The sequence below is a fragment of the Etheostoma cragini genome, chromosome 5 (genome assembly GCF_013103735.1).
Source record: "Etheostoma cragini isolate CJK2018 chromosome 5, CSU_Ecrag_1.0, whole genome shotgun sequence".
Taxonomy (NCBI): Eukaryota; Metazoa; Chordata; class Actinopteri; order Perciformes; family Percidae; genus Etheostoma; species Etheostoma cragini.
The window spans coordinates 20,070,221-20,095,723 of NC_048411.1; the positions used below are offsets into that span (position 1 = coordinate 20,070,221).

Here is a 25,503-nt window from a genome sequence, read left to right on the forward strand (position 1 = left end):
ACACACACACACACACACACACACACACACACACACACACACACACACACACACACACACACACACACACAATCTCACTCGTAGGAATACTGATTCCAAATACTTTGAGCTGGAAAGCCCCATATATCTTGCTCTCTTTAGCAGACCTCTGCATCAGTTCCTCTCTCCTCTTTTGGCCTTGATTGCTGGTTAAAGTTGGACCTTTATGCTTTCCGTACACATCATTTTAACGACTGCTGACAAAAGTGAGCAGGAAACATATAATTGAGAAATGACAAAGACGCCTACGGACACATTTGATCGCTTGACAGTGCAAAAGTGAACATTGGACAAGCTGTCATCAGCCTTGGTTATGTGGGTGTTTCATGAGAAGTAAATGAGGCATGCTGCAGTGAAACACACATCCCTTGAACAATTAGGTACCCAGGGATCACTCTCTCTCTCCTTTTCCATTGCAGCTTGCCCTCTAACAGAATATTAACATTATAGATCAAGCTTCTGTGGTCTCTCTGGAGTTTCTTCTCTCTCTTCAAAACAATCATTGTGGTCTGCAGAGCAACAACTAGCACATGCAATCAAACTTTGCATACCGCACACACCTCTTTAGGTGATTAGCTTGATGGTTAATTGGGCTGGCCTTAATATGCAACAATGCCGGTGGATTCATTAACAAGATGAATATGTGTGTAGTTGATAACAGGTTATATTTCACATTATTTGGTATTTCAGCAGTCACACTGTTACCAAAATATCCCATTAGTGCTTTTCCTCTCATTTCTCACTTCTTTTTAGTTCATCTCTTTTAATATTCCAATCTGTCCATTCACACAGGCATACAAAAACACACACTTACATCTCTGATGAAGTACTCCAGGGTGGCATGGGCGATGGCAATCCCATCATGGGTGCTTGTGCCCCGTCCCAGTTCATCAAGGATGACCAATGAACGTTCGGTTGCGCGGAAAATAATCTCAGAGGCTTCAGTCAGCTCTTCCATGAACGTACTGCGCCCTTTGTAGATGTTGTCTGTAGCCCCCATCCTGATGACCAATCAGACAAAGAAAAAATGAGGTCAGAGGTCAAAAGTAAAAGAATGACAGAGAGTTACGATGAGATCGGATTGCATAATACTTTTAGTTTTTGAGATGATGACTGTTTTCTTTGGTTAGTTTAAAAGACTCTTAACTCTGAGTCTTTTAAGAAATAAAAAATGTTGTTCTATTTCTGAGCTCCTTAAAAAGTCCCATATTGTAAAATTGAGATTTCCATTTTCCAACCCTCTAGCCCCCCTCAAAACAAAAACCATCACTTTTAACACCTTTTCACCCTGGTACGCACCTGCACTCACAAAAATGAAACAGACAACGTGACAGAGAGTGAGGTGAAGCCTATAAACTTCCCCTCACTGTCTGCCTAGCTCTGCACCATCCTCACAGACCCCTGCCAAAAGCCCAGAACCCTAGTCTTCACAATAAACGACCTCCTCATGCCTCGGGCCAACACCCTGCCTACCTCTACTCTGGATCTCTACAACTCATTCCCAGGCTCTGGAACTCCTCCCCCAACAGATCTGATCCCTCCCGTCCCCCCCCCCCGTCCCGTTTCATCTGTGCCTGAATCTGATGTAGTATTTTTTGTTTTGTTTATGTTGTTTTATTTTTTCTACCTTGCCCTGTAAAGGGACGTTGGGTCCTTGAAAAGCGCTATGCAAATTAAATGCATTATTATTAGTAGTAGTAATAGTAGTAGTAGTAGTACAACAATACTTTACTACTAAAAGGCCAGAATCATCTAATCATTTCAATTTGCTTTTATAGAAGTCATGTTCGTGCTTTGATTAAAAAAGTGTCATCTAATCAAGTTTGGATGCTTCCAGTCTTCAAATTGTTTGATTTCAGTGTTGAAGCTACTGAGATTATTATATTGTTCTTCTAGATTAAAATAAAAAAAAACACCTGCAGAGACACATGGATAACTTTTCAATCAGTGAACCTGCTCCTTGTCTTCTTCCAGAAGAAAGAAGAAAAGAAAAAGTGAGATGGAAAAGGAGGTGTGCGTACAAAGTGAGAGAGAATAACTAGAACACCTTGTGGTTCTTTTTCAAACTGAACCGAAGAAGAAAAAAGGAAGTCAACAGTTTGCTGCAGGGTGTGGGTGATGGTGTAGGAGAAGTTAAATTGGCCCGAGTCTCATTCTCACCCCATATGTGTCATACATGTCACAGTTTGAACTGTTCCATGAACTGAACTATGTTGACTCAATGTTAAAGGGGTGGTTCAGAGTTTTGGACACAAGGATTTATTTCCAAGTTGGCAAGTGTGTTTTTTATCATAGTGGTGCTAGGCTAGCACAAGTCAACAGTATCTGCTAGCCCACCGTTAAACAGTCGTACCCACTCCATAGTACACCAAAGGCAAATAAATTACTACACCAGACTATCAATGTAAAAGTCTGTTGATAGAATGTTAGAAATAAAACTACCCATGCGTGGCATTGCAATAGTTATACTTTGTTCCCTGTAGTTGGTAGCACAGGCTACAGCAGCAGCAGAGGGATATTACCTAGGCAACCGAAAAAAGACGCTTCACATGACAATCACGCAAGTTTATTTACCTGCTGTTGTCACTCTTTGCTTCAGAAGCAGAGTACATCACACAAAGGAATCAACAAGATATAATACTATGGCCATGTTTGAAAGCCATGTCAGTGTTTCTGACTTTGAAGACAATGAAGACGAGAAATGTGTTATCCAACAAATCGTACCTGTATGAGCCGGAGTACACAGACGAAGAATTAACATAGATGGAGGCTTAAAAGGGGAGAAAGGGAGAGCGTCTGTAGAGACAGCACCCGCTGGAGATGTCATAGAGAACCAGGACAGAACATTGGGAGACTGGTGGTGACCATCTGTTTGGTTTATTTTTACAATTTCTAAATGCACACTGAATCACCATGTTTCTTAGTCCTTCGTTTTCAATCCAATGCAAGAATAACAATGGACAAGGCTACTACTAGCTAGCTAGGTGTCCTGACTGTTGTGCACTTCTGTTCACCCCTTTAACATTGCAACAACTTGTGAAACTCTGGTTTCTCTGTCTCTTCCCTTATGATTCCATCTCAGGTTAATTGAGACCTAGTCATTTTCCAAAATCCCTTTGGGTTTTTGACTTCCAATTATTCAGGATTTCTACTTTAGCCTAAAGCATCGCAGATTTTAAAAATTAAACACCATTTCTGAAACACTCACATAAGCCTTAATTATCAGATGGTGTGTGTTTCAAAAATTCAGCCCAAACAAATTAAAAACAAACCTGAACAACTATCAATTGTTCAATCATTATGTATTTATTTCCAATCAATGGCAATCAGGTCTTACAAACAGAAAACAGATGCGGACTTCCAAATGTTATTTTATGTCTGTAAACCTCAACAATATTGACAATGAATACTTTGCAAGCAAAACCTTGATGTGTGGCTGGGTTTGTTTTATTGTTGAATTGAGAGGATGCCACAGAAGAGGTATCTACACTATGTGACCAAAGTATGTGGACACCTAAACACTACACCCAAATGAGATTGTTGAACATCTCATTCCTAAACCATGGACATTAATCTGCTGCTATCGCTTCCTACACAATAATACAAAAATGTTCTTGCATAAGGCCCAATTTGCGTTCACTAGACAGCCTAAAATAGATGTAATGAATTCATTGGCAACCACATGTAAGTATAATTATAGTTGATGATGTTACATTGTCAACTGAGGAGGCAGAAAAATCTACATTGGACACTACTGATGATGCCACAAGTAAAGTCCTCGGCAAAACATATTTACTTGTTATAGAGATGCAATAAAAAAACATTGATTTCTTCACAAGCCTCAAAGCCAGTTTGAGAGCTCCTCTGATGCGCCAATACAGGCCGACAGACAGAGCAGAGACACATCTATCTGGTAGTGAGCTTTTCTCACCTCTAAATCTGTCTTTTACTGTCCTGATTGTCCTTCAACACAGCACAGTAGTATCAATTAACCACTGACAGGAGCCTCCAGCAAATAAGTTACCATGGTTACACCACATGCCACATAGGAAAGGGGCTGTGGCAGACATGCTGCTGCATTTCATTAGCCAATTTATAGTGTGTGCATGTATGCCAAAACTCAGAGGAAATTATGACAATCCGATCTATACTACGTGGCAGGAAGGACATACAAAATCAGATGAATACGCACTATTCACTGATGAACGGATGTACAGGAAAAACACAATCCACAAGCTGGGTGTCCTGCTGCTCTGCATTGAATCACTCCATTTCAACCAAATAAACTGATTCTGATAATAAAGTAATTTAGACTCAACTTACATGTCAAGTTTTTTCTTATACTTGTGGTTTCCTTGTTGCTCTCAGATTGCCTAGTTGTTTTCGTGTATTAATACATTATGACATCATAACTCTACTCTAATCAATCAAAACTTTTTGTATGGCAGAAAACCATAATCCAAGCCCTATCTCAATGCCAAACACTATTACAAACATGACAAAATCTGCCAAAAAAATCTATTTTCACTTTGAGTAGACAGGAATGAAGTTTAGTCTTGGCTTTATGATTCAAACTGATGTTCTAAAAAGCTTAAAGACAAAAAATGAAGGCTACTCATCCCTCTTTATGTTGTTCCACCAACAAATCCGGACTTTTGGTCAATATTGTTTTTTTCTGTTTTATTGGCAGTTTTTATTTTTTGTTAACTGAGGCTTTTATTTGATTTGCAAAATTAGTAACCTTATCTTTTATTTTTGATTTGGTTTGCCTTTGTTGGTCCATTGATGCTGCATGATTTTAAATTGTTTTTTATTTTTATAATTGTTTCATGTGGACACCAGAGAAATAATGACGAATTTGTTAAATGGAAATCAAAATAAATCATTCAGCTTCACCATAACCCATCTTCCTATCTAGATCAGTACAGCAGGAAGATCAAAGTAAGCACATAAAACAAGGCATTTGTTAATCATTTAGATTTTTCCTTACAGATAATTACTGCAGCGTTCACTCCACACGGCCCTACAGAACACTAAAGACCTAACCTGCCCCGCTTGCCGCCTACAAGATAGCATAGGCACTCTGACACTGCAGCACTATGAAACCCTGAGGAACGGATGAGTCGATTTAGGATGCAACATTTTTCCACATGCTCAACATGTTTCACAACGCTGTCCAACACCCACCAAGGTGATGGCTACACACGGTCACCAAAACACTCACCATCGTTTGTGAGGTATTTCTGGATATTAACAACATTTCTGGGACACAGAAAAATAAAATAAAAAAAATGTTACTGCATTTTCTGAGGGGGGCTTTAGTAAAACACGCTATAATCCCTGCAAGGACTCCATGGTCGATTAAAGGTCCTTTTCAAAACATGGTTTTACATTCTGCTTCCTTTTGCTGTTTCCATAACAACCATGAAGGGATAGAAGAATGTGCTCTATAACCATCTATAACCTTCAGGACTATACAAACAATAAACACACACACACACACAGCAGCTGCATACAGTGTTGCTCATAAGTTTAGGAACCCATTCAAAAAAAATCATCTTTTGGAAATTGATCTTAATACCTTAATTAAAAGAAATAGGAAAAATCTGACTTTTAAGGACACTAATTTTCTTTGTGAATGAATACTGTATTGTAAATAAATACATGTTCTTCCTTAAAATACAGGGTGCATAAGAATACAAACCCTTATGTTAAATTCCCATAGAGTCATGTGGATTTATATTGAATTTGAATTTTTCAATTTTTTTGAAAAAACTTGAAAAACTTTGGCATTGGTTCACTACAACACTGTACCTGCACATACACATCTGTCAGCTGCCAGGAAACACACACAAGCATACTGTACTCTGTTTAAGTCACACACACACACACACACGCAAACACATGCACACACACGCACGCACACGCACAATTATGCTAAAACCACTGAATGGCATATTTGTAAAAATGCTGGCGTGGGCTGGAAAATAAATAAAACGATGACTCTGTGAGGTGGCAAGCTGCTCTAAAATCCACAGATTATCACTTTATCCTCACTGATAATCAATCATCTGGATCAGTTCAGAAAGAATAACCCATTAGACAGCTACGCACCATTTCATTACCCCTAACACACTCTCACTCCATGTCTCTCTCCCCTCTCCCTCATAAACACACTTCTTACACTCACAAGATGAAGCAATTCCCACCGCTGCGTCTGCTACACTTGACACAGCAGTGTTATTTGATTGAACGCTTATTATCAAAACAGATGCTTGTTAGGATCTCAGTGATAGAGAGAGGGCTAAGGAGTCCAATTAGAAACAGATGGAATGAAAGAGGTAAAAGAGGAGGTTAGGGGAGGAGAGCGGATACTGTGTGGGTGCATTTTCTCTGTGGACATTAATTACCGGTAGCTCTTTAGTTGCATTTTCCCGGAGAGAAAGAGAATATTAACCTCTAACCGTGCTCAGAGACCCGACTCAACAACAAAAGGGACAAACACACAATACTGTATTGCTTTACTTCGCAGACCTTAACTGACTTAAGTACACTCATTCTCTGAGCTGACGCTGTGCTACTACCCTGACCTAAACCTGACACTTATTACTCTCTAATTCAAAGTCTTTTCTTTTTTTTTTGACAATTTTTCCCAAGAAATAGCTAGGTTTTTTTAAGGTTCAGTTGGGTCTCCCTGGTGACGTAGGACTTTAAATCCACAACAATCCTCAGTTTAAATCCAGCTGGTGATGTGTCCTACATGTCACTCCACAGCTCTCTCTTCCCTCATTTCCTGTAATCTCTATCAACTCAGTTATGTAAAGGCATAAAACGCCCTAAAAACACAGATCAAATGATTTCCACTCAGATGTCCACTTATGTCCCCATGCTCATAAAAGATGTAATTTCCTGGTAGAAGAAGACATTAATTATCTTAATTTACAAAGAAAATGAATCATGTTTGTGATGAGGACAATTTAACAATTGTTTGAGACAATAGAAAGTGAAGAAAAACATGCTTCTCCTCGTCTGATTATGTCTTTCAGGTTTAGTAAAAAAATTTGTTGAACAACGGTATTTTGCTGACTGTATTTCAAAAGATTTTGGTAGTATTTACTTTTTAAATCAGATTTACAGCCTTTTTATTCAAAGTAAACATTGAAATAATTTCTTCAGATTACATTTACAGTATATTATTATCATTCATAATCCCAAATAATTTGCAATATGATTTTTTTTATTGTTTGGTTGGTTTAAATCTTTAGTTTTCAGTTTACAGGATGACAAAATATATGATCTGTACTGTTTACAATTATAAATCTCAAGTTTTAGGATGAGTCCCTGACTTCTGTCCACCCAACCCAACATTCTAATAACCCTAAACTTAAATCCTGGTCATAAAGTAGACCTTTAGAACCAGCCCAAATCACCTCATTACACTAAAATGAAGTCTAAAACTGCCAACGGTTTCTTTTAAGGCTTGAAATCAGAATTCTGTGTGTGTTTGCTGACAGGTCTCTGGCACCCACTCCGTTAATACATAAGAACATGCTTAAACCCACAAAAAAGAGGCAATTACACACATCTGCAAGTCATTAGGTCTAATCACATGTTCAACAGAGGCAGAATACCAGAAACCAATGAGTATATTGGCCTGGAAACTATTCAGAGCTGACTGCTATACTCATCATAATGAGATAATCATCAGCGAGGAACAAAAGGACCTTCTAAAACAAAGTCTTATTGTCTGATGTTTCCTACGATACAGAGCTGCATTGCACAGAACCATGAAAGAACAACTCTTGTTCATCTTTTCTTTCTTACACACCTCCTCCTGTGTGCTTAAGTAACACAATAGGATTAGTGTGAGTTAGTTAGTTAGTGTCAGTAAGTTCTAGAAATATCTCAACCATGTTACAGACAACAAAGGTGACACGAGGAGAAAGAGGTTTTACGGGGGGAGGATGAGATTTCTTTTTTGTTCTACGGTTGTCTCTACCTTTTGTTTGTTCAGTGTTGTCATGGTCACTATTCTGGTCTTTCTGTCACGGTGACAAAGCTAGAAAACATCACTCAGATATCATTTTTTGAATGCGTTTGTGTGATTACTACCATCACTAAAAAGAGAGAAACATTGTAGCTATGGGTTAGGTGTAGATCCGTATTTGTATGTATTAATTGTATATATTTTAATTTGTGAACCTGTTTTAAAGTGTGAATGTGTTATTGTATATCTGTGTCCAATCTTTAATATGCTTGCCGGCTGCATCAAATTGCTTTTATTCATCTAGTGTTTCTGTATAATCCACACTGCTTTATTAGGCCGAAGCACAAGTTAGAGGATCCATAGTAAGGTGTCTTTTTCACCCAACTTATAAAGCATGAAACATTTCTCAGTTAAGTCTTGCAGCTAGATGGAGATTTTGCTGTTGAATTTTATTAAATGATTTTATTTAATGCAAAGCTGAATGAAAACCTAGAGGAATTACTCTCCAAAATATCTTTATTAAAAGTAGTATACAAGACTGTGTAAGTGTAAGTAAGCATAAAAACCTATTTATATGTCCTATCCATCATGACTTCCTATGTTCACATCTGCTCCCTCTGCCCTCTTTAAATTATGTTTAAAAAAATAAGTTTGATAATAGTAAATATGAGTGCAATGAGTTAATAAATTATTATTCATTATTATTGTTATCATGATCAAATCAAAATGACCACAAATAAATTAAAAAAATGTTTAACACTTATGAAACAAATACATCATATCCATTATCAAAGTAAAATGTCGGACATCGTAGTTTTCTCTGGACCCCTGCCAAATCTAACCAGTGATGACAGGTATAGCCGCATGTCATCATTTCGCCGCTGTCTATCGAGGTGGTGTCCAGATATTGATGTGGGCTTTGTTACTCACTGGCAGACTTTCTGGGGAAGACCTGGTCTGATTTAGAGAGATGGCATTCATCCTTGGGATGGAGCAGCTCGACAGGTTTATTAGTGGACCTTATCCTCGAGAATTCAGCATTGGTACCAGGAGCAGAGTCGCAGTCTAACACACTTCTCTGCCCTTCTATTTCAGCAGTTACCCACCCAGAACCCTACGCAGAGTCGCAGTCTAACTTCTCTGCTTCTCCATTCCAGGAGTTACCTAGTCAAATCCCCATAGTGACTGCCCCCTTGTCATTGAAATTATTTAAATCAGAGGTAAACAGAAGAGGAACTGTGCATGAAAATCTCATAACAACTAAAACCACAAGTGCAATAGTGCAAAAGAACAGGAGAATTAAATCTGGACACTTAAACATCAGATTTCTTTCTTCTAAAAGGTAAAAGTAAAAAAGTAAATTAAATAGCTATCTTCAATTCTAGTCTACTAATCAGCTCTAAAACTAAACTAAATTAAAACTCATTTTAAAGTCTTCTCCTTAGTCTTTCACACCCAAGTTGGAAATCACTGCAACCAATTCTATTTGTTATAGTGTATCGAGCACCTGGTCCATACTCTGAATTCGCAGAGTTTTTGTCAACTTTAGTCCTTAAAACGGACAAAGTTATTATTGTAGGGGATTTTAATATTCATGTGGACGATGAGAATGATAGCCTTTGTACGGCGTTCATTAGATTCTATCGGCTTCTCTCAAAGTGTTCATAAACCGACTCACCGTTTTAACCACACCCTCGACCCTTGTTCTGGTATATGGTGTTGAAATTGAAAATGTAATAGTGTTCCCACAGAATCCCTTTTTATCGGACCACTGTTTGATAACTTTTGAGTTTATGCTGCTGAACTACATGCCATTAGGCAAAAACTTTGATATAATATGTCTATCTGATAGTGCTGTAGCTAAATTTAAGGATATGATTCCATCAGTTTTTAATTCATTGCCAAGTCACAAAGTAACGGAGGACTCCTATGCTAATTTCAATCCCTCCCAAATCCATCATTTGGTTATTAGTGCAGCAAGCTCGCTTCAAATGACACTCGACTCTGTTGCCCCTCTAAAAAAGAAGATAATAAAATCAAGACGGTTAGCTCCAGGGTATAACACTGAAACTCTTAAATTAAAGCAAATATGAAACTTGAGAAGATTTGGCGTTCCACCAAACAGGAAAATTCTCGTTTATTTTGGCAAGATAGTCTCAAAACATATACAAAGGCCCTCCGTATTGCCAGAGCAGCGTACTACTCATCATTAATAAAGGAAAATAGGAACAACCCCAGGTTTCTTTTCAGCACTGTAGCCCAGCTGACGGAAGGTCACAGCTCTGAGCCAAGTATTCCCATAGCTCTAAGAAGTAACGACTTTATGAGCTTCTTCAAAGATAAAATTATTAGTATACTATTCTAAACTATTAGAAACAAAATTCCCCAAGACCTGGCTTTAACTGGCACCGACTTATCTCTAAACTCAGAAATCTTAGAAACAGCTGTAAAACTAGATATATGTTTAGACTGCTTTCTTTATTTAAACCATAATATTTATTTCTTCATCTAAACCATCAACCTGCCTCTTAGACCCCACCCCTACTAGTCTACTTAAAGTCAACACTTCTCTACTAGATATAACTAATCTGTCTATATTAACAGGCTATGTACCACAGTACTTTAAAGTAGCTGTAATTAAACATTTTCTGAAAAAGCCCAACCTTGATCCAGATGTTTTAGCCAACTATAGACTTAGCATACTGTATATGCAACCTTCCATTTCTCTCTAAGATTCTTGAGAAAGCAGTCGTCAAACAGCTGTGTGACTTTCTGCATAGCAACAGCTTATTGGAGGATTTTCAGTCAGGATTTAGAGTTCATCATAGCACAGAGACAGCGCTTGTGAAAATTGCTAATGACCTCCTAACTGCATCAGACAAAGGATTTATCTCTGTTTTTAGACCTGTGATGGCTGCAGCTATGTCAAAACAAAAATAGGGCCTTAGTTATTGCATTTCACCATTTCATCAATTTATAATACTTATGTAATCTTTAATAATACCTATTTATATGAATATATGTATATAGTTATTTCAAGTATGTATGTGATTGATGTGGACACTTATTGATGTTGTATTTCTTAAAGGACATAAGAAAAACACAGACATATCTGTAGAAATAACTTCATAAAATATCCATTTTCTGAGTGTTTTTTTCTTCTGGATTTTTTCTGTATTAAGTTGAGACATGTGGCTAGGGTACTAGTTTTGTGTGTAGCCCATCTGATATGTTCACAGTAGTGTTTTAACAATTTTACAGATGCTTTACTTGGACTATGGCTGTAATCTCCCAGTCGACTGGTTGATTTATTGGTCGATACGTTCTGGCTAGACCAAAATTCTGATTGGTCGAATTTTGCCTTCTTAATTTCATCAGGTGGAAGCTTTTCATGGTCAGGCACCATCTTACTGAATGAGCTTGTTGTACCTTACTACCCCACCAGAGCATTGTACTCCCAGAATGAAGGGTTACTTGTGGTTCCTAGAGTCTCTAAAAGTAGAATGGGAGCCAGAGCGTTTAGCTATCAGGCAAATCTCCTGTGGACTCAGGTTTCAGTTTGGGTTCAGGAGGCAGACATCGTCCCCACATTTAAGAGTAGGCTAAAGACTTTGAGAAAAAACAATATATCTCCTAGCGCAGGAGAGTCCTGAACCATCCCTTAGTTATGCTGCTATAGGCCTAGACTGCTGGGGGACTTCCCATGATGCACTGAGCACATCTCTTTTCCTCCTCCTCTTCATCTGTATGCAACCTCATCCCATTAATGCATGTTAGTAATTCGAAACGCCAGTTATCATTTCCAAAATCGTGAGGATCTCACAGGTAGATTTCAATGTGCTTGACCAATACCTGGTATAAATGCTGTCCAACATGCCCAGGCGGGCCTCAGAGGCTGGGACGTAGGAGCCCATCTGAGCCATAACACAGATCAGGGCCACCTGGCGGATGTAGGAGCTCTTACCCCCCATATTAGGACCAGTGATTATCATAGCTCTCTTGCCATCACCCTGTTGGAGGGGAGGAGAGGAGAGTAACAGTGACATAGACAGAAGGCAAAGAGAGAGACAGAATAAGACATTTGCATGCTGTCTTGCACAGCTGAGGAGGTGGGTGGATTGAAAGCTTGGCTGCTCTTCCTATTGGCTTGTGCTTCTGTTGCAGAATTAACCTACACCCACTCCAGCACTGAGCAAGGAAGTGTATGTGGTGCCATGCAAGTCTGTACAAGTGTGCATCAATTGTGTCTGTGTCTTGTTTCAGCACTGCCTTAATGAGTCAGTGAGCAAACAAACATGTGTGTGTGTGTGTGTGTGTGTGTGTGTTTGCGCGCGCATTTACCTGTAGTTCAGTGCGATTGGGCACATACTGGTTGTGCTCTCCCATCAGTACATCGATGGCGGGATGTCTGCCGTCCCTGATCATAATCTGACACTTACCTACACACACCTCTGGCCTAAAACCAGAGAACACACTCAGTAAATCAGGCACATACAGTAAACACCCAATTGAATAGAAACAAACACACATACACACTCACAGCTAAACTCTGGATTCCTGCTATTCTTAAAGGAATAGTTCAACATTTTTTGAAATATGCCTATGGAGTTTCTTTTTCAGTTACATGAGAAGACTGGCAAAGTAAGTTTCTGCTCCCGGCCAAGAAATAGCCCGGAACATACTGGAACCCCTCTACAACCTACAACATATTGTTTTTACTCTTTACAGCTCTGGAGAGAGCCAAGCTAGATGTTTACCGTCTATGTGCGTGTGTTTGTGTGCGTGCATGTGTGCGTGTGTTTGAGAGAGAGAGAGAGAGAGTGGAAAAAATGTTGGCATTTTGGCTGAGCACGCTTCTGAGCCTGGTGCACACTCCCACACACAGCCTGCCTGAGACTATAGGACACGACACAGGACACCCACCCACACACACACACACACACACACACAAAATACCCCCCCCCACACACACACACACACACACACACACACACACACACACACACACACACACACACACACACACACACACACACACACACAGAGCAATATTTACAGTCATCATGAGAGGACATCACCTGCAGTAGTCTCCTTGTTTAGCCACCTCAGCCAATGAAAAGAGACAGTCCATGGTTGCTAGGTGACTAATAGCCCTTTTTATGGTGTGATAGTGCTCCCCAAACTGACTGCAGAGAGAGAGGAAAGAGAATTTCAAGAGTAAATTAAGGTAAGTGCATACTGTGTTCTGAGCAGACGGTACTGACAGGGTACTTGACCAAAACAGACTGAGAGCTGTGCAGGCATCTCTCTGAACCAGAGACTGACGTGTTTAAATGTCCCATGGCATTTCACTTTGTAAGATTTTTTTTTAACATTAATATGACTTCCCCAAGCCTTCCTATGGCCCCCCAGTGGCTAGAAATGGTGATAGGTGTAAACCAAGCCCTGGGTATCCTGCTCAGACTTTGACAAAATGAAAGCTTAGATGGGCCAACCTGAAATCTTGTGCCTTATGAGTACTTAAGGGGCAAGGTTATCTCCACTTTCTCTGCCTTGCCCACCCAGAGTATTTGGCCCGCCCATGAGAGAGAGACATCATGGCTTTCAAATGAGGAAAGTGGCAGTTGGTCAAGGTCACAGGTCTCAGACCGGACAACGTCACGGATTGTTCTCAATCATTGTCTGGAAAGACCAGGTGATGTCAATCTTAAGGTTTTAAATGACCAGACTCAACTGACCTTGCCCCAACAATCAGCACTATGGGTTCTTCTAAGCAGTTGTCTAGAAAACTGAAATTGAAATTAGTTGACGCTCACAAAGTAGGAGAAGGATGTAGTTAGGAAATGGCATCTGGAACAGTGGAAGTTAAAGCAATATCTGGAAGACCAAGAAAAATATCAGACAGAACAACTCGCAGGATTGTGAGAAAAGCAAGTCAAAACCCACGTTCCAGTCAGAAAGACCTGGCAGACACTGGAGTTGTGGTACACCATTCCACTAAAAAGAGACACTTGTTCAAATATGGTCTTCATGGAAGAGTCATCAGAAGAAAACCTCTTCTACGTCCTCACCACAAAAATCAGCGTTTAAAGTTTGCAAATGAACATATAGACAAGCCTGATGCATTGTGGAAACAAGTTCTCTGTACCGATGAGTTTAAAATAGAACTTTCTGGCCGGAATGAGCAAAGGTAGGTTTGGAGAAGAAAGGGCACAGACTTTAATGAAAAGAACCTCTGTCCAACTGTTAAGCATGGGGGTGAATCAATCATGCTTTGGGGTTGTATTGCAGCCAGTGGCACGTGGAACATTTCACGAGTAGAAGGGGAAATGGATTCAATAAAATTTTAGCTAATTTTGGACGCTAACTTGATGCTATTTTGAAAAAGCTAAAGTTAAAGACAGGATGGCTTCTAAAAATGGATAATGATCCTAAACACACCTCAAAATTCATGATGGATTATATCAAGAGGCGTAAACTGAAGGTTTTGCCAAGGTCTTTACAATCTCCTGACCTCAACATAATTGAAAATCTATGGATAGACCTTAAAAGAGCAGTGCATGACAGACAGCCCAGAAATCTCATAGAACTGGAAGACTTTTGTAAGTAAGAATGGGCGAAGATACCTCAAACAAGAATTGAAAGACTTTTGGCTGGCCACAAGAAGCGTTTACAAGCTGTGATACTTGCCAAAGGGGGCAATACAAAGTACTAACTCTGCAGGATGACCAAACCTTTGCAGAAAGCCATTTTTATGTTTTCTGTTATTTTGAAAGCGTAAATGATGGAAATAAAATCTAACTTTTTGTGACATATTATACGAATGTCTAATGTGTCATTTGATGCCTATTGGAGATTTTTCCATCTTCTCTTGGCTTCTTTATACACATAATAATACAAATTTTTACCCGGGGTGTCCAAACCTTTGAGCCCCGAAGTATATAAAAGCATCCAAAGAGCAGCATGTCATGGGGCCTTTAGGCTGATTTTCATTTTAGTTCATGATGAACTGTGTGTGTGCCTGCGAGTGTGTGTGTGCGTGCGTACGTGTGTGCATGTCAGTCATACTCAAGAAAATTGGTCCACTCCCTCTGGCAGTCCAGTAGAAGCTGCTCTCGGAGCTGCAGCAGCTTCTTGTAGCACTCCGCCAGGAAAGGAGAGTGATACCTGCTGACTGCCTTGGTGCTACAGAGGAGAGGGGATTAGAGGTGAGATGAAGGAGCAGAGAATGAACATGATAAACACAATACAGTAAATACATATGACATGTCACGTCAGTGAGTGCTTCGACTGCCACCACAACTGCCCTTGACTTGGACTTATTCTTTTTCTGTATTTTTTATTTGATTATTGCCTGAAGATGTAAAATTATCCAGTGGTTTTGTGATCCTCATGAAGGACTTGCAAGTAGTTTACAGCTTCTTATCGAAACAGAACGGGAACCAGCAGTCGCAACCAGCTCGCTGCTTTCTAAAAAATGGATTCTGTCTTTTCATCGTCAGCATTAATTGATTTTTCAGACACTTGGGCCCAGCTGAACAACACTGATATATTATGAACATATAAAGTTGTTGCTGAAAATGTATTAGCAAACAGTTGCCTATTTACACATCCAGTAGACACGGAGCAATATTGGGTTTCCAGCCACCTGACGAATGAAGGTCCAATATTCACTTTCCATTTAGCTCTCCTGAGGGAAATATCTGGCTCTTTAGATGCTAAATGCTCCACAGTGTTAATCAGCTAGGTTTTGTCAAACTCGCGATTGGTGCTGCTAAGTGTTATGGCTGAAAGCAGCTGCATGCATCTGGAGGTTAAGAAGAACAGTAAAAGAGTGAACCAAAACATTAGAGATTTTAACCGTAACACCAAAACAATGAGCTAAAAGACGCTAAACGCTCTACAGAGCTGAATGGAACTTTAGTCTGTTGGTTTGTCCCTGTGAGGAACTTCTTTCACATTACCCAGTCTGTTGATTTACTTTTATTACACATGTTGATCCGGGCAGCTTCAAACTATTATAGGACAAGTGTGCGTGGTTGCGTGCATGGCAACTGTGAGCTCACCTGCTGATTTTGACCCAGTCAGGTGGAACAGCAGACGTCATCGAGTTCTTCACCTCAATCAGAAACTGACAGCAGCAGAGGAAGAGGAGGAGGGAGATTTTGATAAATAAGACAGGAGCAGACCTGAAAACAATGTGTCACTCCTGATTAAAACTGACACACACATCATCAGATCATCACTATGACTCAGTCTTCCACCTAAATCAGGCCATCAATCTCCTCCCGCCAGTCTTTCACTCTAAGCCACACACACACACACACACACACACACACACACACACACACACACACACACACACACACACACACACACACACACACACACACACACACACACACACACACACACACACACACACAAACACACACACAAACACACACACACACACACACACACACACACACACACACCTCCTGTCCAGAGACGGTTGTGTAGTCGAGTGCTGGGGCCATCAGTGTCAATCGGATGTCTTTGCGGTGGTCTTGAATCTCGTCGATGACAGTCTGGATCTGCTCCCTCCTTTCCTGCAGCACCGGGAAGCCGGACAGATCTGAGAATAGCTCTGTCTTGTTTCCCGACCTCCACAAACACACAGACAAGAGCAATAAATGTGACAGAAGCTGGTAACAGATCATAGTACAGATCCAAGCAGCCTGTTTGGAGGGATAGACACACTATACAGGAACATTTCTGAGACATAAAGCTGTTGGTCAGCCTACCTGTTCAGTGGCGTGACTGCAGGCATGTAGAATTACCTACTAAAGTACATTGCATCTTACATTTTAGGCCTAATTTTGCGCTACTGTAGTGTTTATTTTAAGGTATTCACATAAACATGGACATTCACATACATTAGATGCCTGATGTCAACTTGTTAGACTTGTTTCAGGTTTACCACTATGCACCAGATTTTCGCAATCAAACTGAATGAAAAGAGCAATTAAATCAAATGAAATCCATTGTAGAAGCGTTAAAAAGACATTGATTTCTCCATCAACAGAGATTTATACATTTTAAGTACACAAACAAAGATACTCTAACTCACTAAATGTTTATATTCAAATTACGTCTTTGGTTGCTCCAGATCTCTGTAACAAACATGCATAATAAAGTCTTGACAAAAGCTGATACAAGTCCTCCTTTTCTTAATTATTAGATAATTATAATACAGTACTATCAAACAGAAAGTTAATTGGCAAGACAATTTTTCCAATTAACTAACTGCATTATTCCAAGCGCTCCACTGGTGCCGAATAATGCGTCAATATTGAACCTTAATAAAGTTTCGATAATCAAGTCACTTATTAAGCAAAAATGACAACTATTGGCTGGTGTTAAAATGTGACGATTTGCTGCTTTTCTCTGTTTTACATCATTGCAAATAGAAAATATTTGGCGTTTGGACTTGATAAGTAATTGTCTGACATTTTATAGACTAAAAAAGGAATCGGTTAATTTAAGAAAAAAACTATATATTGATCCATAATGAAAGTCCTTACCCCCATTTCTGCCAGACAGTAAGTAAGTGTACAACAAAGCAATTTAAATAATAAAATATTGCCTCATTAACCACATTCTTTTGTAATGAACAATAATGACAATTCAGATAAGGACTGTCACATTCTGAGTAGACTATCATTACCCAAAATCTTTGTTCAATAGCAGTAAGAAGCTTTAACAATAAATCACAGAATAAAAGTGTTAATCCTAATAGTCGTTTTATGTTTTCTGGAGATATCTCTGTGCTCTTATTTTCCTTATTTTTTGCACCGCTGCTGATGCAAAATACCCAGTCCCTCCTGTTTACCAACACCTATTTCTCATGCTGCTGGATACTCACTTGGCAGCCTTTTCATTGAGCACCTTGAGGTGGCTGTGGGCTGGAGCCAGCAGGTCGGGAGTGTCAGAAAAGAGGCCTCGGAGCAGTGCAGAGCTGATCTGTGACTGGATAGCTGGGAGCAAGGCCTGCAGTTCGTTTCCCAGGCGAGACAGGCTACTGCTAATCAGGTAAAACTCCTGCGTGGAAGACTGGAACGAACAAACGCACGCACGCACACACACACGCAAAAACAAGAAATGCATAATTTTTTACGAAGCGCAAATGGTTGAACAATCATTGGTTAGGTGGTTAGGTGGTAAAGGAAGCTTCAATTGATCAAAACATAATGGTAATTTATAAAACTGAAACGTGAACAAAGTGCAAATATTTTTCTGTGTTCCTTCGTGTATATGCTTGAGTGTGTGTTCTGTGTTACTGGTGGATTTTGGAGAAATTAGGTGATGACCAAAGGCTCCCATTCATCTATTTTGTGTATATTTGGGTAATTGATAATCTAACACAGCTGCTTTTGTTTTATGTTTCCTCGACATCAATGTTTGCATTTTTAAACTTAAAAACATTGCTCATTTCAGACGAAATCAAGACAATGATTAATCAATGCTCGGCATGGAAATAGCTCGGAAGAGAGCCAATATTGAGGATTGTATATTGACTTGAATGACTTTAAATTGCCATTAGTGATGTCACACTATAGTGCCATGCCATGAAAGGTTAATGTGAGTCACACTGACAATGGTTTATGGTATTAATCACATGCTGCAGTTTTAATGGTCCCCCATGTCAGCAGCCCCTGTGATGCTCTTTTATGAACCCAGACAGTGACTGCAGAGAATAAGCGTGCCCTCCCTCCCATTATGTCAATGGAGCCATAGAGACACAGGCCATTACACACAGGCACATTTAACTACTGATGGGCAAAATGACAATTAAGGCCCCTGTGTGTGTGTGTGTCTTCAGTGATATGTGATCGTTTTCTTTTAACAATATATTAAAAAGAGTCAGAGAGTCGAATATGAGCTCAGACCAGACTGACACACACACACACACACACACACACACACACACACACACACACACACACACACACACACACACACACACACACACACACACACACACACACACACACACACACACACACACACACACACACACACACAGGTGGGATAAAGCCTTCTGACATTTCAAAAATGGGACCGATGGGAAATGAGATTGTGTCAGACAATCAGGTAAGTGCCACTGGGGTGATTGCTCCCTGTTGTTAATCAAGAAGCAGGCCATAAAAGAGAGAGGAAGTGGATGAGAGAAACAGCGAGAGGAAATTGTCTTGGTTTTCATTTTTATGCAAAACAGCAAGAAAAGGGAGGTCTGTTGTTTTACTGCCTTTGTCAGATTTTTATAGGTTTGAATATTTTTTCATAGCAGTTTTTAACTGTGTCACTACATCCACAGTTCTCTGATGGTGAGTAAAATGTTAGCATGGCTGACAGAAATAATTACCAGTCCAGTTCTACAAAAAATAAGGCCAATGTTGTGAAAAAAGAGATTTGGATTTGGATGGAGCTTTTTACCTTTTTGTGGTATATGCTACAGATGCCTCTCTCCAGGTCAGGCAAATGCGACAGCAGGGATTTGATGGAATTTAATGTGAGAGAGTGCGACTCTAGGATCTCCTGGACAGCATCCTGCCTCTCTGAGATAGACCTGTGGGTTGATGAGAGAAAAAAGGAAAGAAGTAATTAAGAAGGGAAAGAAAGACATTCGAAAGTAGATATAAATGAAGAAGAAAAAGAAACCAAAATGTTAAATCCTATCCCCCAGCAAAATACCAATATTTTCTTATTTGAAGGACTGAATGGGACTTCAATGAAAGGCACTGTACATTTTGAGCCTAGATCAAATAACTGCTTAATTGCCACCAATTAGCATCTTGATAATTTCAGTGATGTGCCAAAGTAGCCTGAACAACATTAAGCCAACCATCTATGAAGGAAATGAGAACAGTGTTATGTACATTATATGTTGAATTTTATGAGTATGTGATATTATTTCCAGTTGTTTACAGTAATTCTGGAGAATTAAGATGTGTGTATTAGTTAAGAGCAAAAAACCTAAGCAGTATTTTTTACAATGTTGCCAGCTGAAACATGAAAGGTTAGAGTATGTAGTAGTAAGTGGTAAAAAACAGTAATCTCCTGATTTAGATTACACAAAATGCATTCCATTAAAAGCACAAAGAAAACATATTTAGTCTGTGAACATAAACTTCTGTGTGTGTGTGTGTGTGTGTGTGTGTGTGTGTGTCTCATGTGCGGTTGCTCTGTTTGTTTGTGTGTATTAATGTTCCTGTGTGTAATCTGTGTTTTATCCATGTTGAATTTCTGTAGAGGAACTATCTGTATAATCTGAGAGCAGTGCTCAATCCACAGCTTTAATCTCTACACCGTGGGAGGGAGAGGGACACACATACTCGCACATATATATGGATAATAAAATTACAATTAGAGAAGAGAACTGGAACAGTACTCCAATAATATAAGTAAGAGGATGTTTGTAGCAAAAGTGGCGTCAGCGTTTTTAATTAAAGAGGTCGCCTACAGGGCGCCCAGATAGCTCCGTTGGCAATGCGGGCCCGGGTTCAACTCCGACCTGCGGCCCTTTGCTGCATGCCATTCCCCCCTCGCTCTCTACCCTTTCATTTCTTCAGCTGTCCTGTTAATAAAGACCTAAAAATGGCCCCAAATCTTAAATAAACATTTAAAAAAAGAGTTCCCCCTGCAGCCCACATTTTATGTGCATTTTCCACCTGTAGTGTTTCTGAAAAGAGGAAGAACTGGGTGAAAAATAAGTATGTCTTAACATTAAAAGTACTGTCTTACACCCTCTCGAACACTGACTTATTTAAATGTGACATTGGAGAATTTCAGTCAAAATATATTTTCAAAGATGAGAAAAATAATAGTGCCTTCTGCTACTTGTGTCATTTCTGGTCTTGACATGATAATTAATATCGAATAATAACTTAGCAGTCATTGTACAAGCCTGCTTTCTGTTCCACTGAAACAATAAAGAGGATACAAAGCTGCATGTTTCTGGAAGTGTTGACCTATTTTTCCTATAGTTAGGCATTGTGTAACAGCATAACTGTGTTGGGACTGACAAACGAGTGCAGCATTAGTGAAAATCCTGAGTTTGTTAACCCAGAGATGAGGGAAGCTCTGGATTTTCTCTTCTAGAAAGAACGGTAACTTAAACCCTGGGTCAGGTACTGTAGTAACCGTGGTAACTGACTCTAAAAACCTAAACTGTATCACTGGCAGGTTTTCTTCAACAAACACTGAGTTTCTCTCTGTCTCCTCCCACTTAGAGACAAGCAAGAAAGTGACCTCACCATGGTTCCGTGATCCAGACAGCCTCACAGAGTAGAAAAACTTGTGGGGTTCTGATTTATTGTGTTGCAATGTGAAACTGAATGACAAGACTAGAGAAAGAAGTTGAATCAGAGGTCATCTTGTACTTACTGGGGGTCAGTGAGGGGCTGGCTCACCCACTTCCTCATCAGTCTCCTCCCAAAGGGAGTACGAGTGTGGTCCAACACCCACAACAGACTGCCTTTCACACCACCATCTGTCTGTAATTGAAAGAACACACACAAACACAAAACACAGCTTACAAGTACATTATTTGAATGTTGAGAGAAAAAAAAACTATTATGATGTCATAGGTGAACGGGTGATGGAAGCCACAGGCAGCAGGTGAGGTGGTTTGAATTGAGGTTGAACTCCATGTGTGACAGACATGCCACGGCAGCAGAGTCGTGCTGAACTTCTGAGCCGTCACCCACGCAACCGTGACTAGTCACTGAACATTTTCCTGCGATCGGATCGACGTTTAACTCAGCCATTCCATTTTTACAGTCCACTGTGCAACCATTACTGCAAAGTGATTTCTACTATAGACATAATCTGGACAGTTTTAAAATGTATATAAAAAGTGTTTGCACTGGAAGGTGTCCATCTACCTCAGGGGTCCCCAAACTACGGCCCGCGGGCCACACACGGCCCGCCTCCACATTTGACCCGGCCCCCTGACCAATACCAGAGACGGGGAAAAAATGCTACTACGACCTCACTTTGCCCCAGCACGTTTTTACCCTTATGGCCACCCATACCCCAATCATAGAACGTGAACGTGACCCCCCCTGAACAGAATAATGGCAATGACATTTTCTGCGTTATTTTATTCTGTGAAAAACCCAGAGAGGGTTATTTGATCTCAGAAAGGGTTATTAATATTTGGATATGTGTGGTGCGCTGGAGTGTCAGCATGTTTTCTGGAAAACAATAAATGATTACATTTAGGGACCCCTGCGATTGTCACACTTTTTCTGTTAGAAACTGACACTGGCCCCCCATCAGAGAAGGGAAAAGTTATGTGGCCCTCACTGGAAAAAGTTTGGGGACCCCTGATCTACCTGGTAAGTAGCGTGACATTTCTAGCTGGCCGCCTGTCTATAAATATCTGCTGAAAGCTTGTCAACATAGAAAACTGCTCTAACTCTTTTACTAAAGGTGAATGTAACAAACATTACGTTCACGTACTACACCTTTACACTAAATTATTACTGACATACACCTCTGTTCAGCAGTCTCCCTCGGCCTTGTTCTAGCCAGAGCAGTAGAATTGAGACTCTTACTTGAGTCAGACTTAATTCAGAAAAATTAGGATTTGAGACTTATGTTCAAGTGGCTGCATCAATATCTTTAAAATAACAATGCATCAAAAGGCTAATGTCAAAACATAATGAGGCGGATGGAAATTTCATTAGCTTTTTAGGTATTTAGCCAGAAACTTCAGTATTCGACGTAGTGATGATTCATGGAAATCCATCCAATAGTTGTCTGGCACTTGAGTGTGCAGATGTTTCTTTTTGTCAATTAGTATGCACTGGAAGGTTATACAATATAGTGCAGTGTAAACCATTTATCATCTTGCCAGGCCCCAACCCTGAGATGTGCTTTTACCTGATTGTTGAGGATGTCCAAATTCCTGAGGGTGGCAGCACTGAGGATCATAAACTCAGACTCACAGGACAGACGGCGGAATGAGCTGCAGGGAGCACAATATAATTTTAAAATACAGCTGCACAATCAAATGATCCATGTATCAGTTAGGAAGAGATGGAGCTAATGGCTGCACTTGAAAGCAAAGTCTGAAAGGAGTTGTAAATTGCAATGTTGTGTATGTATATGGCATAAAACCCCATGTTATTCCAAGATTAGGGCCACAATGATTATTTTCACTATCTACTAATCTGACAAATAACAATTTCAAATGACTGATTGTTTAGTCTATGAAACAATTGCATAAAAAATACTAATCATAACTTCAACTGTCTTGTTTTGTTCAACCAAAAGACTAAAACTCAAAGTGACTCAGTTTACAAAGATATATAACAAAGAAAAGCAGCAAAGTCTCATTTGAGAAGTTGTAACAATTTGCCATTTGTCCCTATCTTTGCTTAAAAAAATGACGATTATCAAAATAGACAATTACTTTACTGTCAGTTTATTGTCTTATTTCAGCTCCAATGGGAACACTGGATAATTATGCATCCTGTGTTGCTAAGTATTCAGTACATGTACCTTTCACTCCTAAGAACTCTTTCTAAGTTGAATTCTTGGAGGTACTGGATGAGCGGCCCCAGACAGCAGATCACTTGGCTCTCCAGGGACGCTACACTCGACAGAGAGCGAGAGCCTGGAGGACACAGACACACAAACATGCCACATATTCACAGATAAAACACAGCCATGAGTCACAGGCCCACGGTTCAGAAACTTCCACTGATGTTACAGCTAAATGGTTGTCTCGGTCTCAAAAACAGTATGTGAGCCACTGAAGGGAATAAAGAGTAAAACTATAAAAAAAGAAAAGAGGCACACGGCAGCACAAACAAACACACCTTTCTCCTGGGTGTGGCAGTAGAACTCAGTGGCTGTGTTCATTGCAGAGGCAAACTCAAACTGAGCGCTTTCCCTCTTCTCGATTCTCACTTGGTCATCGGCCTGAGCGCTGGAGAGGAACAACATGACAGGTTCAAGAGGTCAGTGGTGCTTGTGCGGACAGACAAATGAAGAGGACACAACATCCGATATCGGATCATTTTCCTGCCTGAGAAAAATTAGACACAGCAGCGCTGCATGTTCAACCCATTCTTTTGTTCAACTAGACTCAATGAATGCACACAAACACACACTTTCCCTGCATCTCCCTGTTGCTCCATTCACTCGCTCGGCATTGCTGCTTTCAAGGACTCAGTTGCTTTGTCCGCTCTGTTGTTGCCAGAGCAACCAAGGCAAACACGTGGCTCTGGACGCAGTGCTGGAAAATTGTTTTTTTTTCTTCCGTTTCCTAACACTTATACCCACACACACACACCCACCCACATATGGAAGAACAATCATCTCTCACACTTCAGTCAGTGGTCAGACTGGCAGCAAATAAAATTATAAATGTGATCAATATATCGCGTATTGTGCCAGCGGTGCAAATATGACCATTAATCATTTTACCAGTCCATTCAACCATATTATGAGGTTTACAAGAACAGCATCAATTGCTGGTATTGATCCAGGAACAGAAGGGCGTAGTGAGGCCTGCATGATTAATCGTTATAAAATTGATTCTCCCTGTTCACGATTTTATTTTTATTTTTTAATTTTAATTTAAATAACTTCATGTTTTGTCATGGTTTTTGTGTGCAATAAACATTACACTCTGCGAGAAAAGAATCGTGGCAGAGAATTGTGTTATCAATTCTACGCAAAAAAAAAAAAACGTAATTCATATTTTTCCCCGAATTGTGCAGGCCAGGGCGCAGTGTAGCATTTCTGCAAAACTCTAATCGGACCTAGCATTGCAAACCTGGGTTTAGACAGTCTCAGTCGGTTTTGAGGTTCACAGGAAACTACAAACCTGAACACTGGTAACCATTGATCCCTGTGTGATAGGACTTATTTACAACAGTGTTTTGAGGTAAATGCTAATGTCAGCAAGCTAACATGCTTATAATGATGATGCTCACATGCTGATATTTAGCAGTCATAATGTTTACCATGTTCCCTTTTTTAGTTGAGCAAGCAAACATTCGCTAATTAGCACTAAACACAAAGAACAGTCTGGTGGGAGTATCTGTTATGTAGACATTTGGTCATACTACAAAGTGTTGTGCAAATAATGATAGCGTTGGATTAAAAGTCAGAGGACATGATATGGATTCATCTTTTGGGGACCATGAATGGCTGTTAAAAATGTTATGGCATTCCCTCCAACAGTTGTCTGGAGCAGAATGGTGGGTCGACAGAAAATGCCATCCATAGAGCTCTAAGCAAAATCAATACATTATCCCTAAGTAGTTCTTCAGTTAACGCTGTTCATGTTGTTTCTGGAAGATCAATATTTTCAAATACCAGTTTTCAGCACTGTGAGCACTACAAATTAAATTCCATTCACCTTCATTGTATGGGGGGGGGCAAAATATAACTCACACTCACATCTCAAAATGTAT

The 25,503-nt window shown here is 39.9% G+C and overlaps 1 protein-coding gene across 3 annotated transcripts in view; it reads right to left on the reverse strand.

Moving 5' to 3' along the window:
- msh3 (mutS homolog 3 (E. coli)) overlaps window positions 1-25,503 on the reverse strand; it is a 41,084-nt gene that overhangs the window by 9,036 nt on the left and 6,545 nt on the right. For 2 of the 3 annotated variants that reach the window (XM_034872425.1, XM_034872424.1), the window contains exons 9-21: window positions 23,899-24,008; window positions 23,579-23,693; window positions 22,958-23,042; window positions 21,455-21,564; window positions 19,505-19,637; window positions 17,934-18,121; window positions 16,504-16,672; window positions 16,093-16,157; window positions 15,095-15,211; window positions 13,105-13,212; window positions 12,368-12,482; window positions 11,879-12,036; window positions 854-1,040 (exon numbers count right to left, since the gene is read on the reverse strand). In XM_034872425.1, coding sequence (XP_034728316.1) covers window positions 854-1,040; window positions 11,879-12,036; window positions 12,368-12,482; window positions 13,105-13,212; window positions 15,095-15,211; window positions 16,093-16,157; window positions 16,504-16,672; window positions 17,934-18,121; window positions 19,505-19,637; window positions 21,455-21,564; window positions 22,958-23,042; window positions 23,579-23,693; window positions 23,899-24,008 — 1,660 coding nt within the window. The remainder of the gene's footprint in view (window positions 1-853; window positions 1,041-11,878; window positions 12,037-12,367; window positions 12,483-13,104; window positions 13,213-15,094; window positions 15,212-16,092; window positions 16,158-16,503; window positions 16,673-17,933; window positions 18,122-19,504; window positions 19,638-21,454; window positions 21,565-22,957; window positions 23,043-23,578; window positions 23,694-23,898; window positions 24,009-25,503) is intronic. The other variant, XM_034872426.1, reaches the window with a different exon arrangement.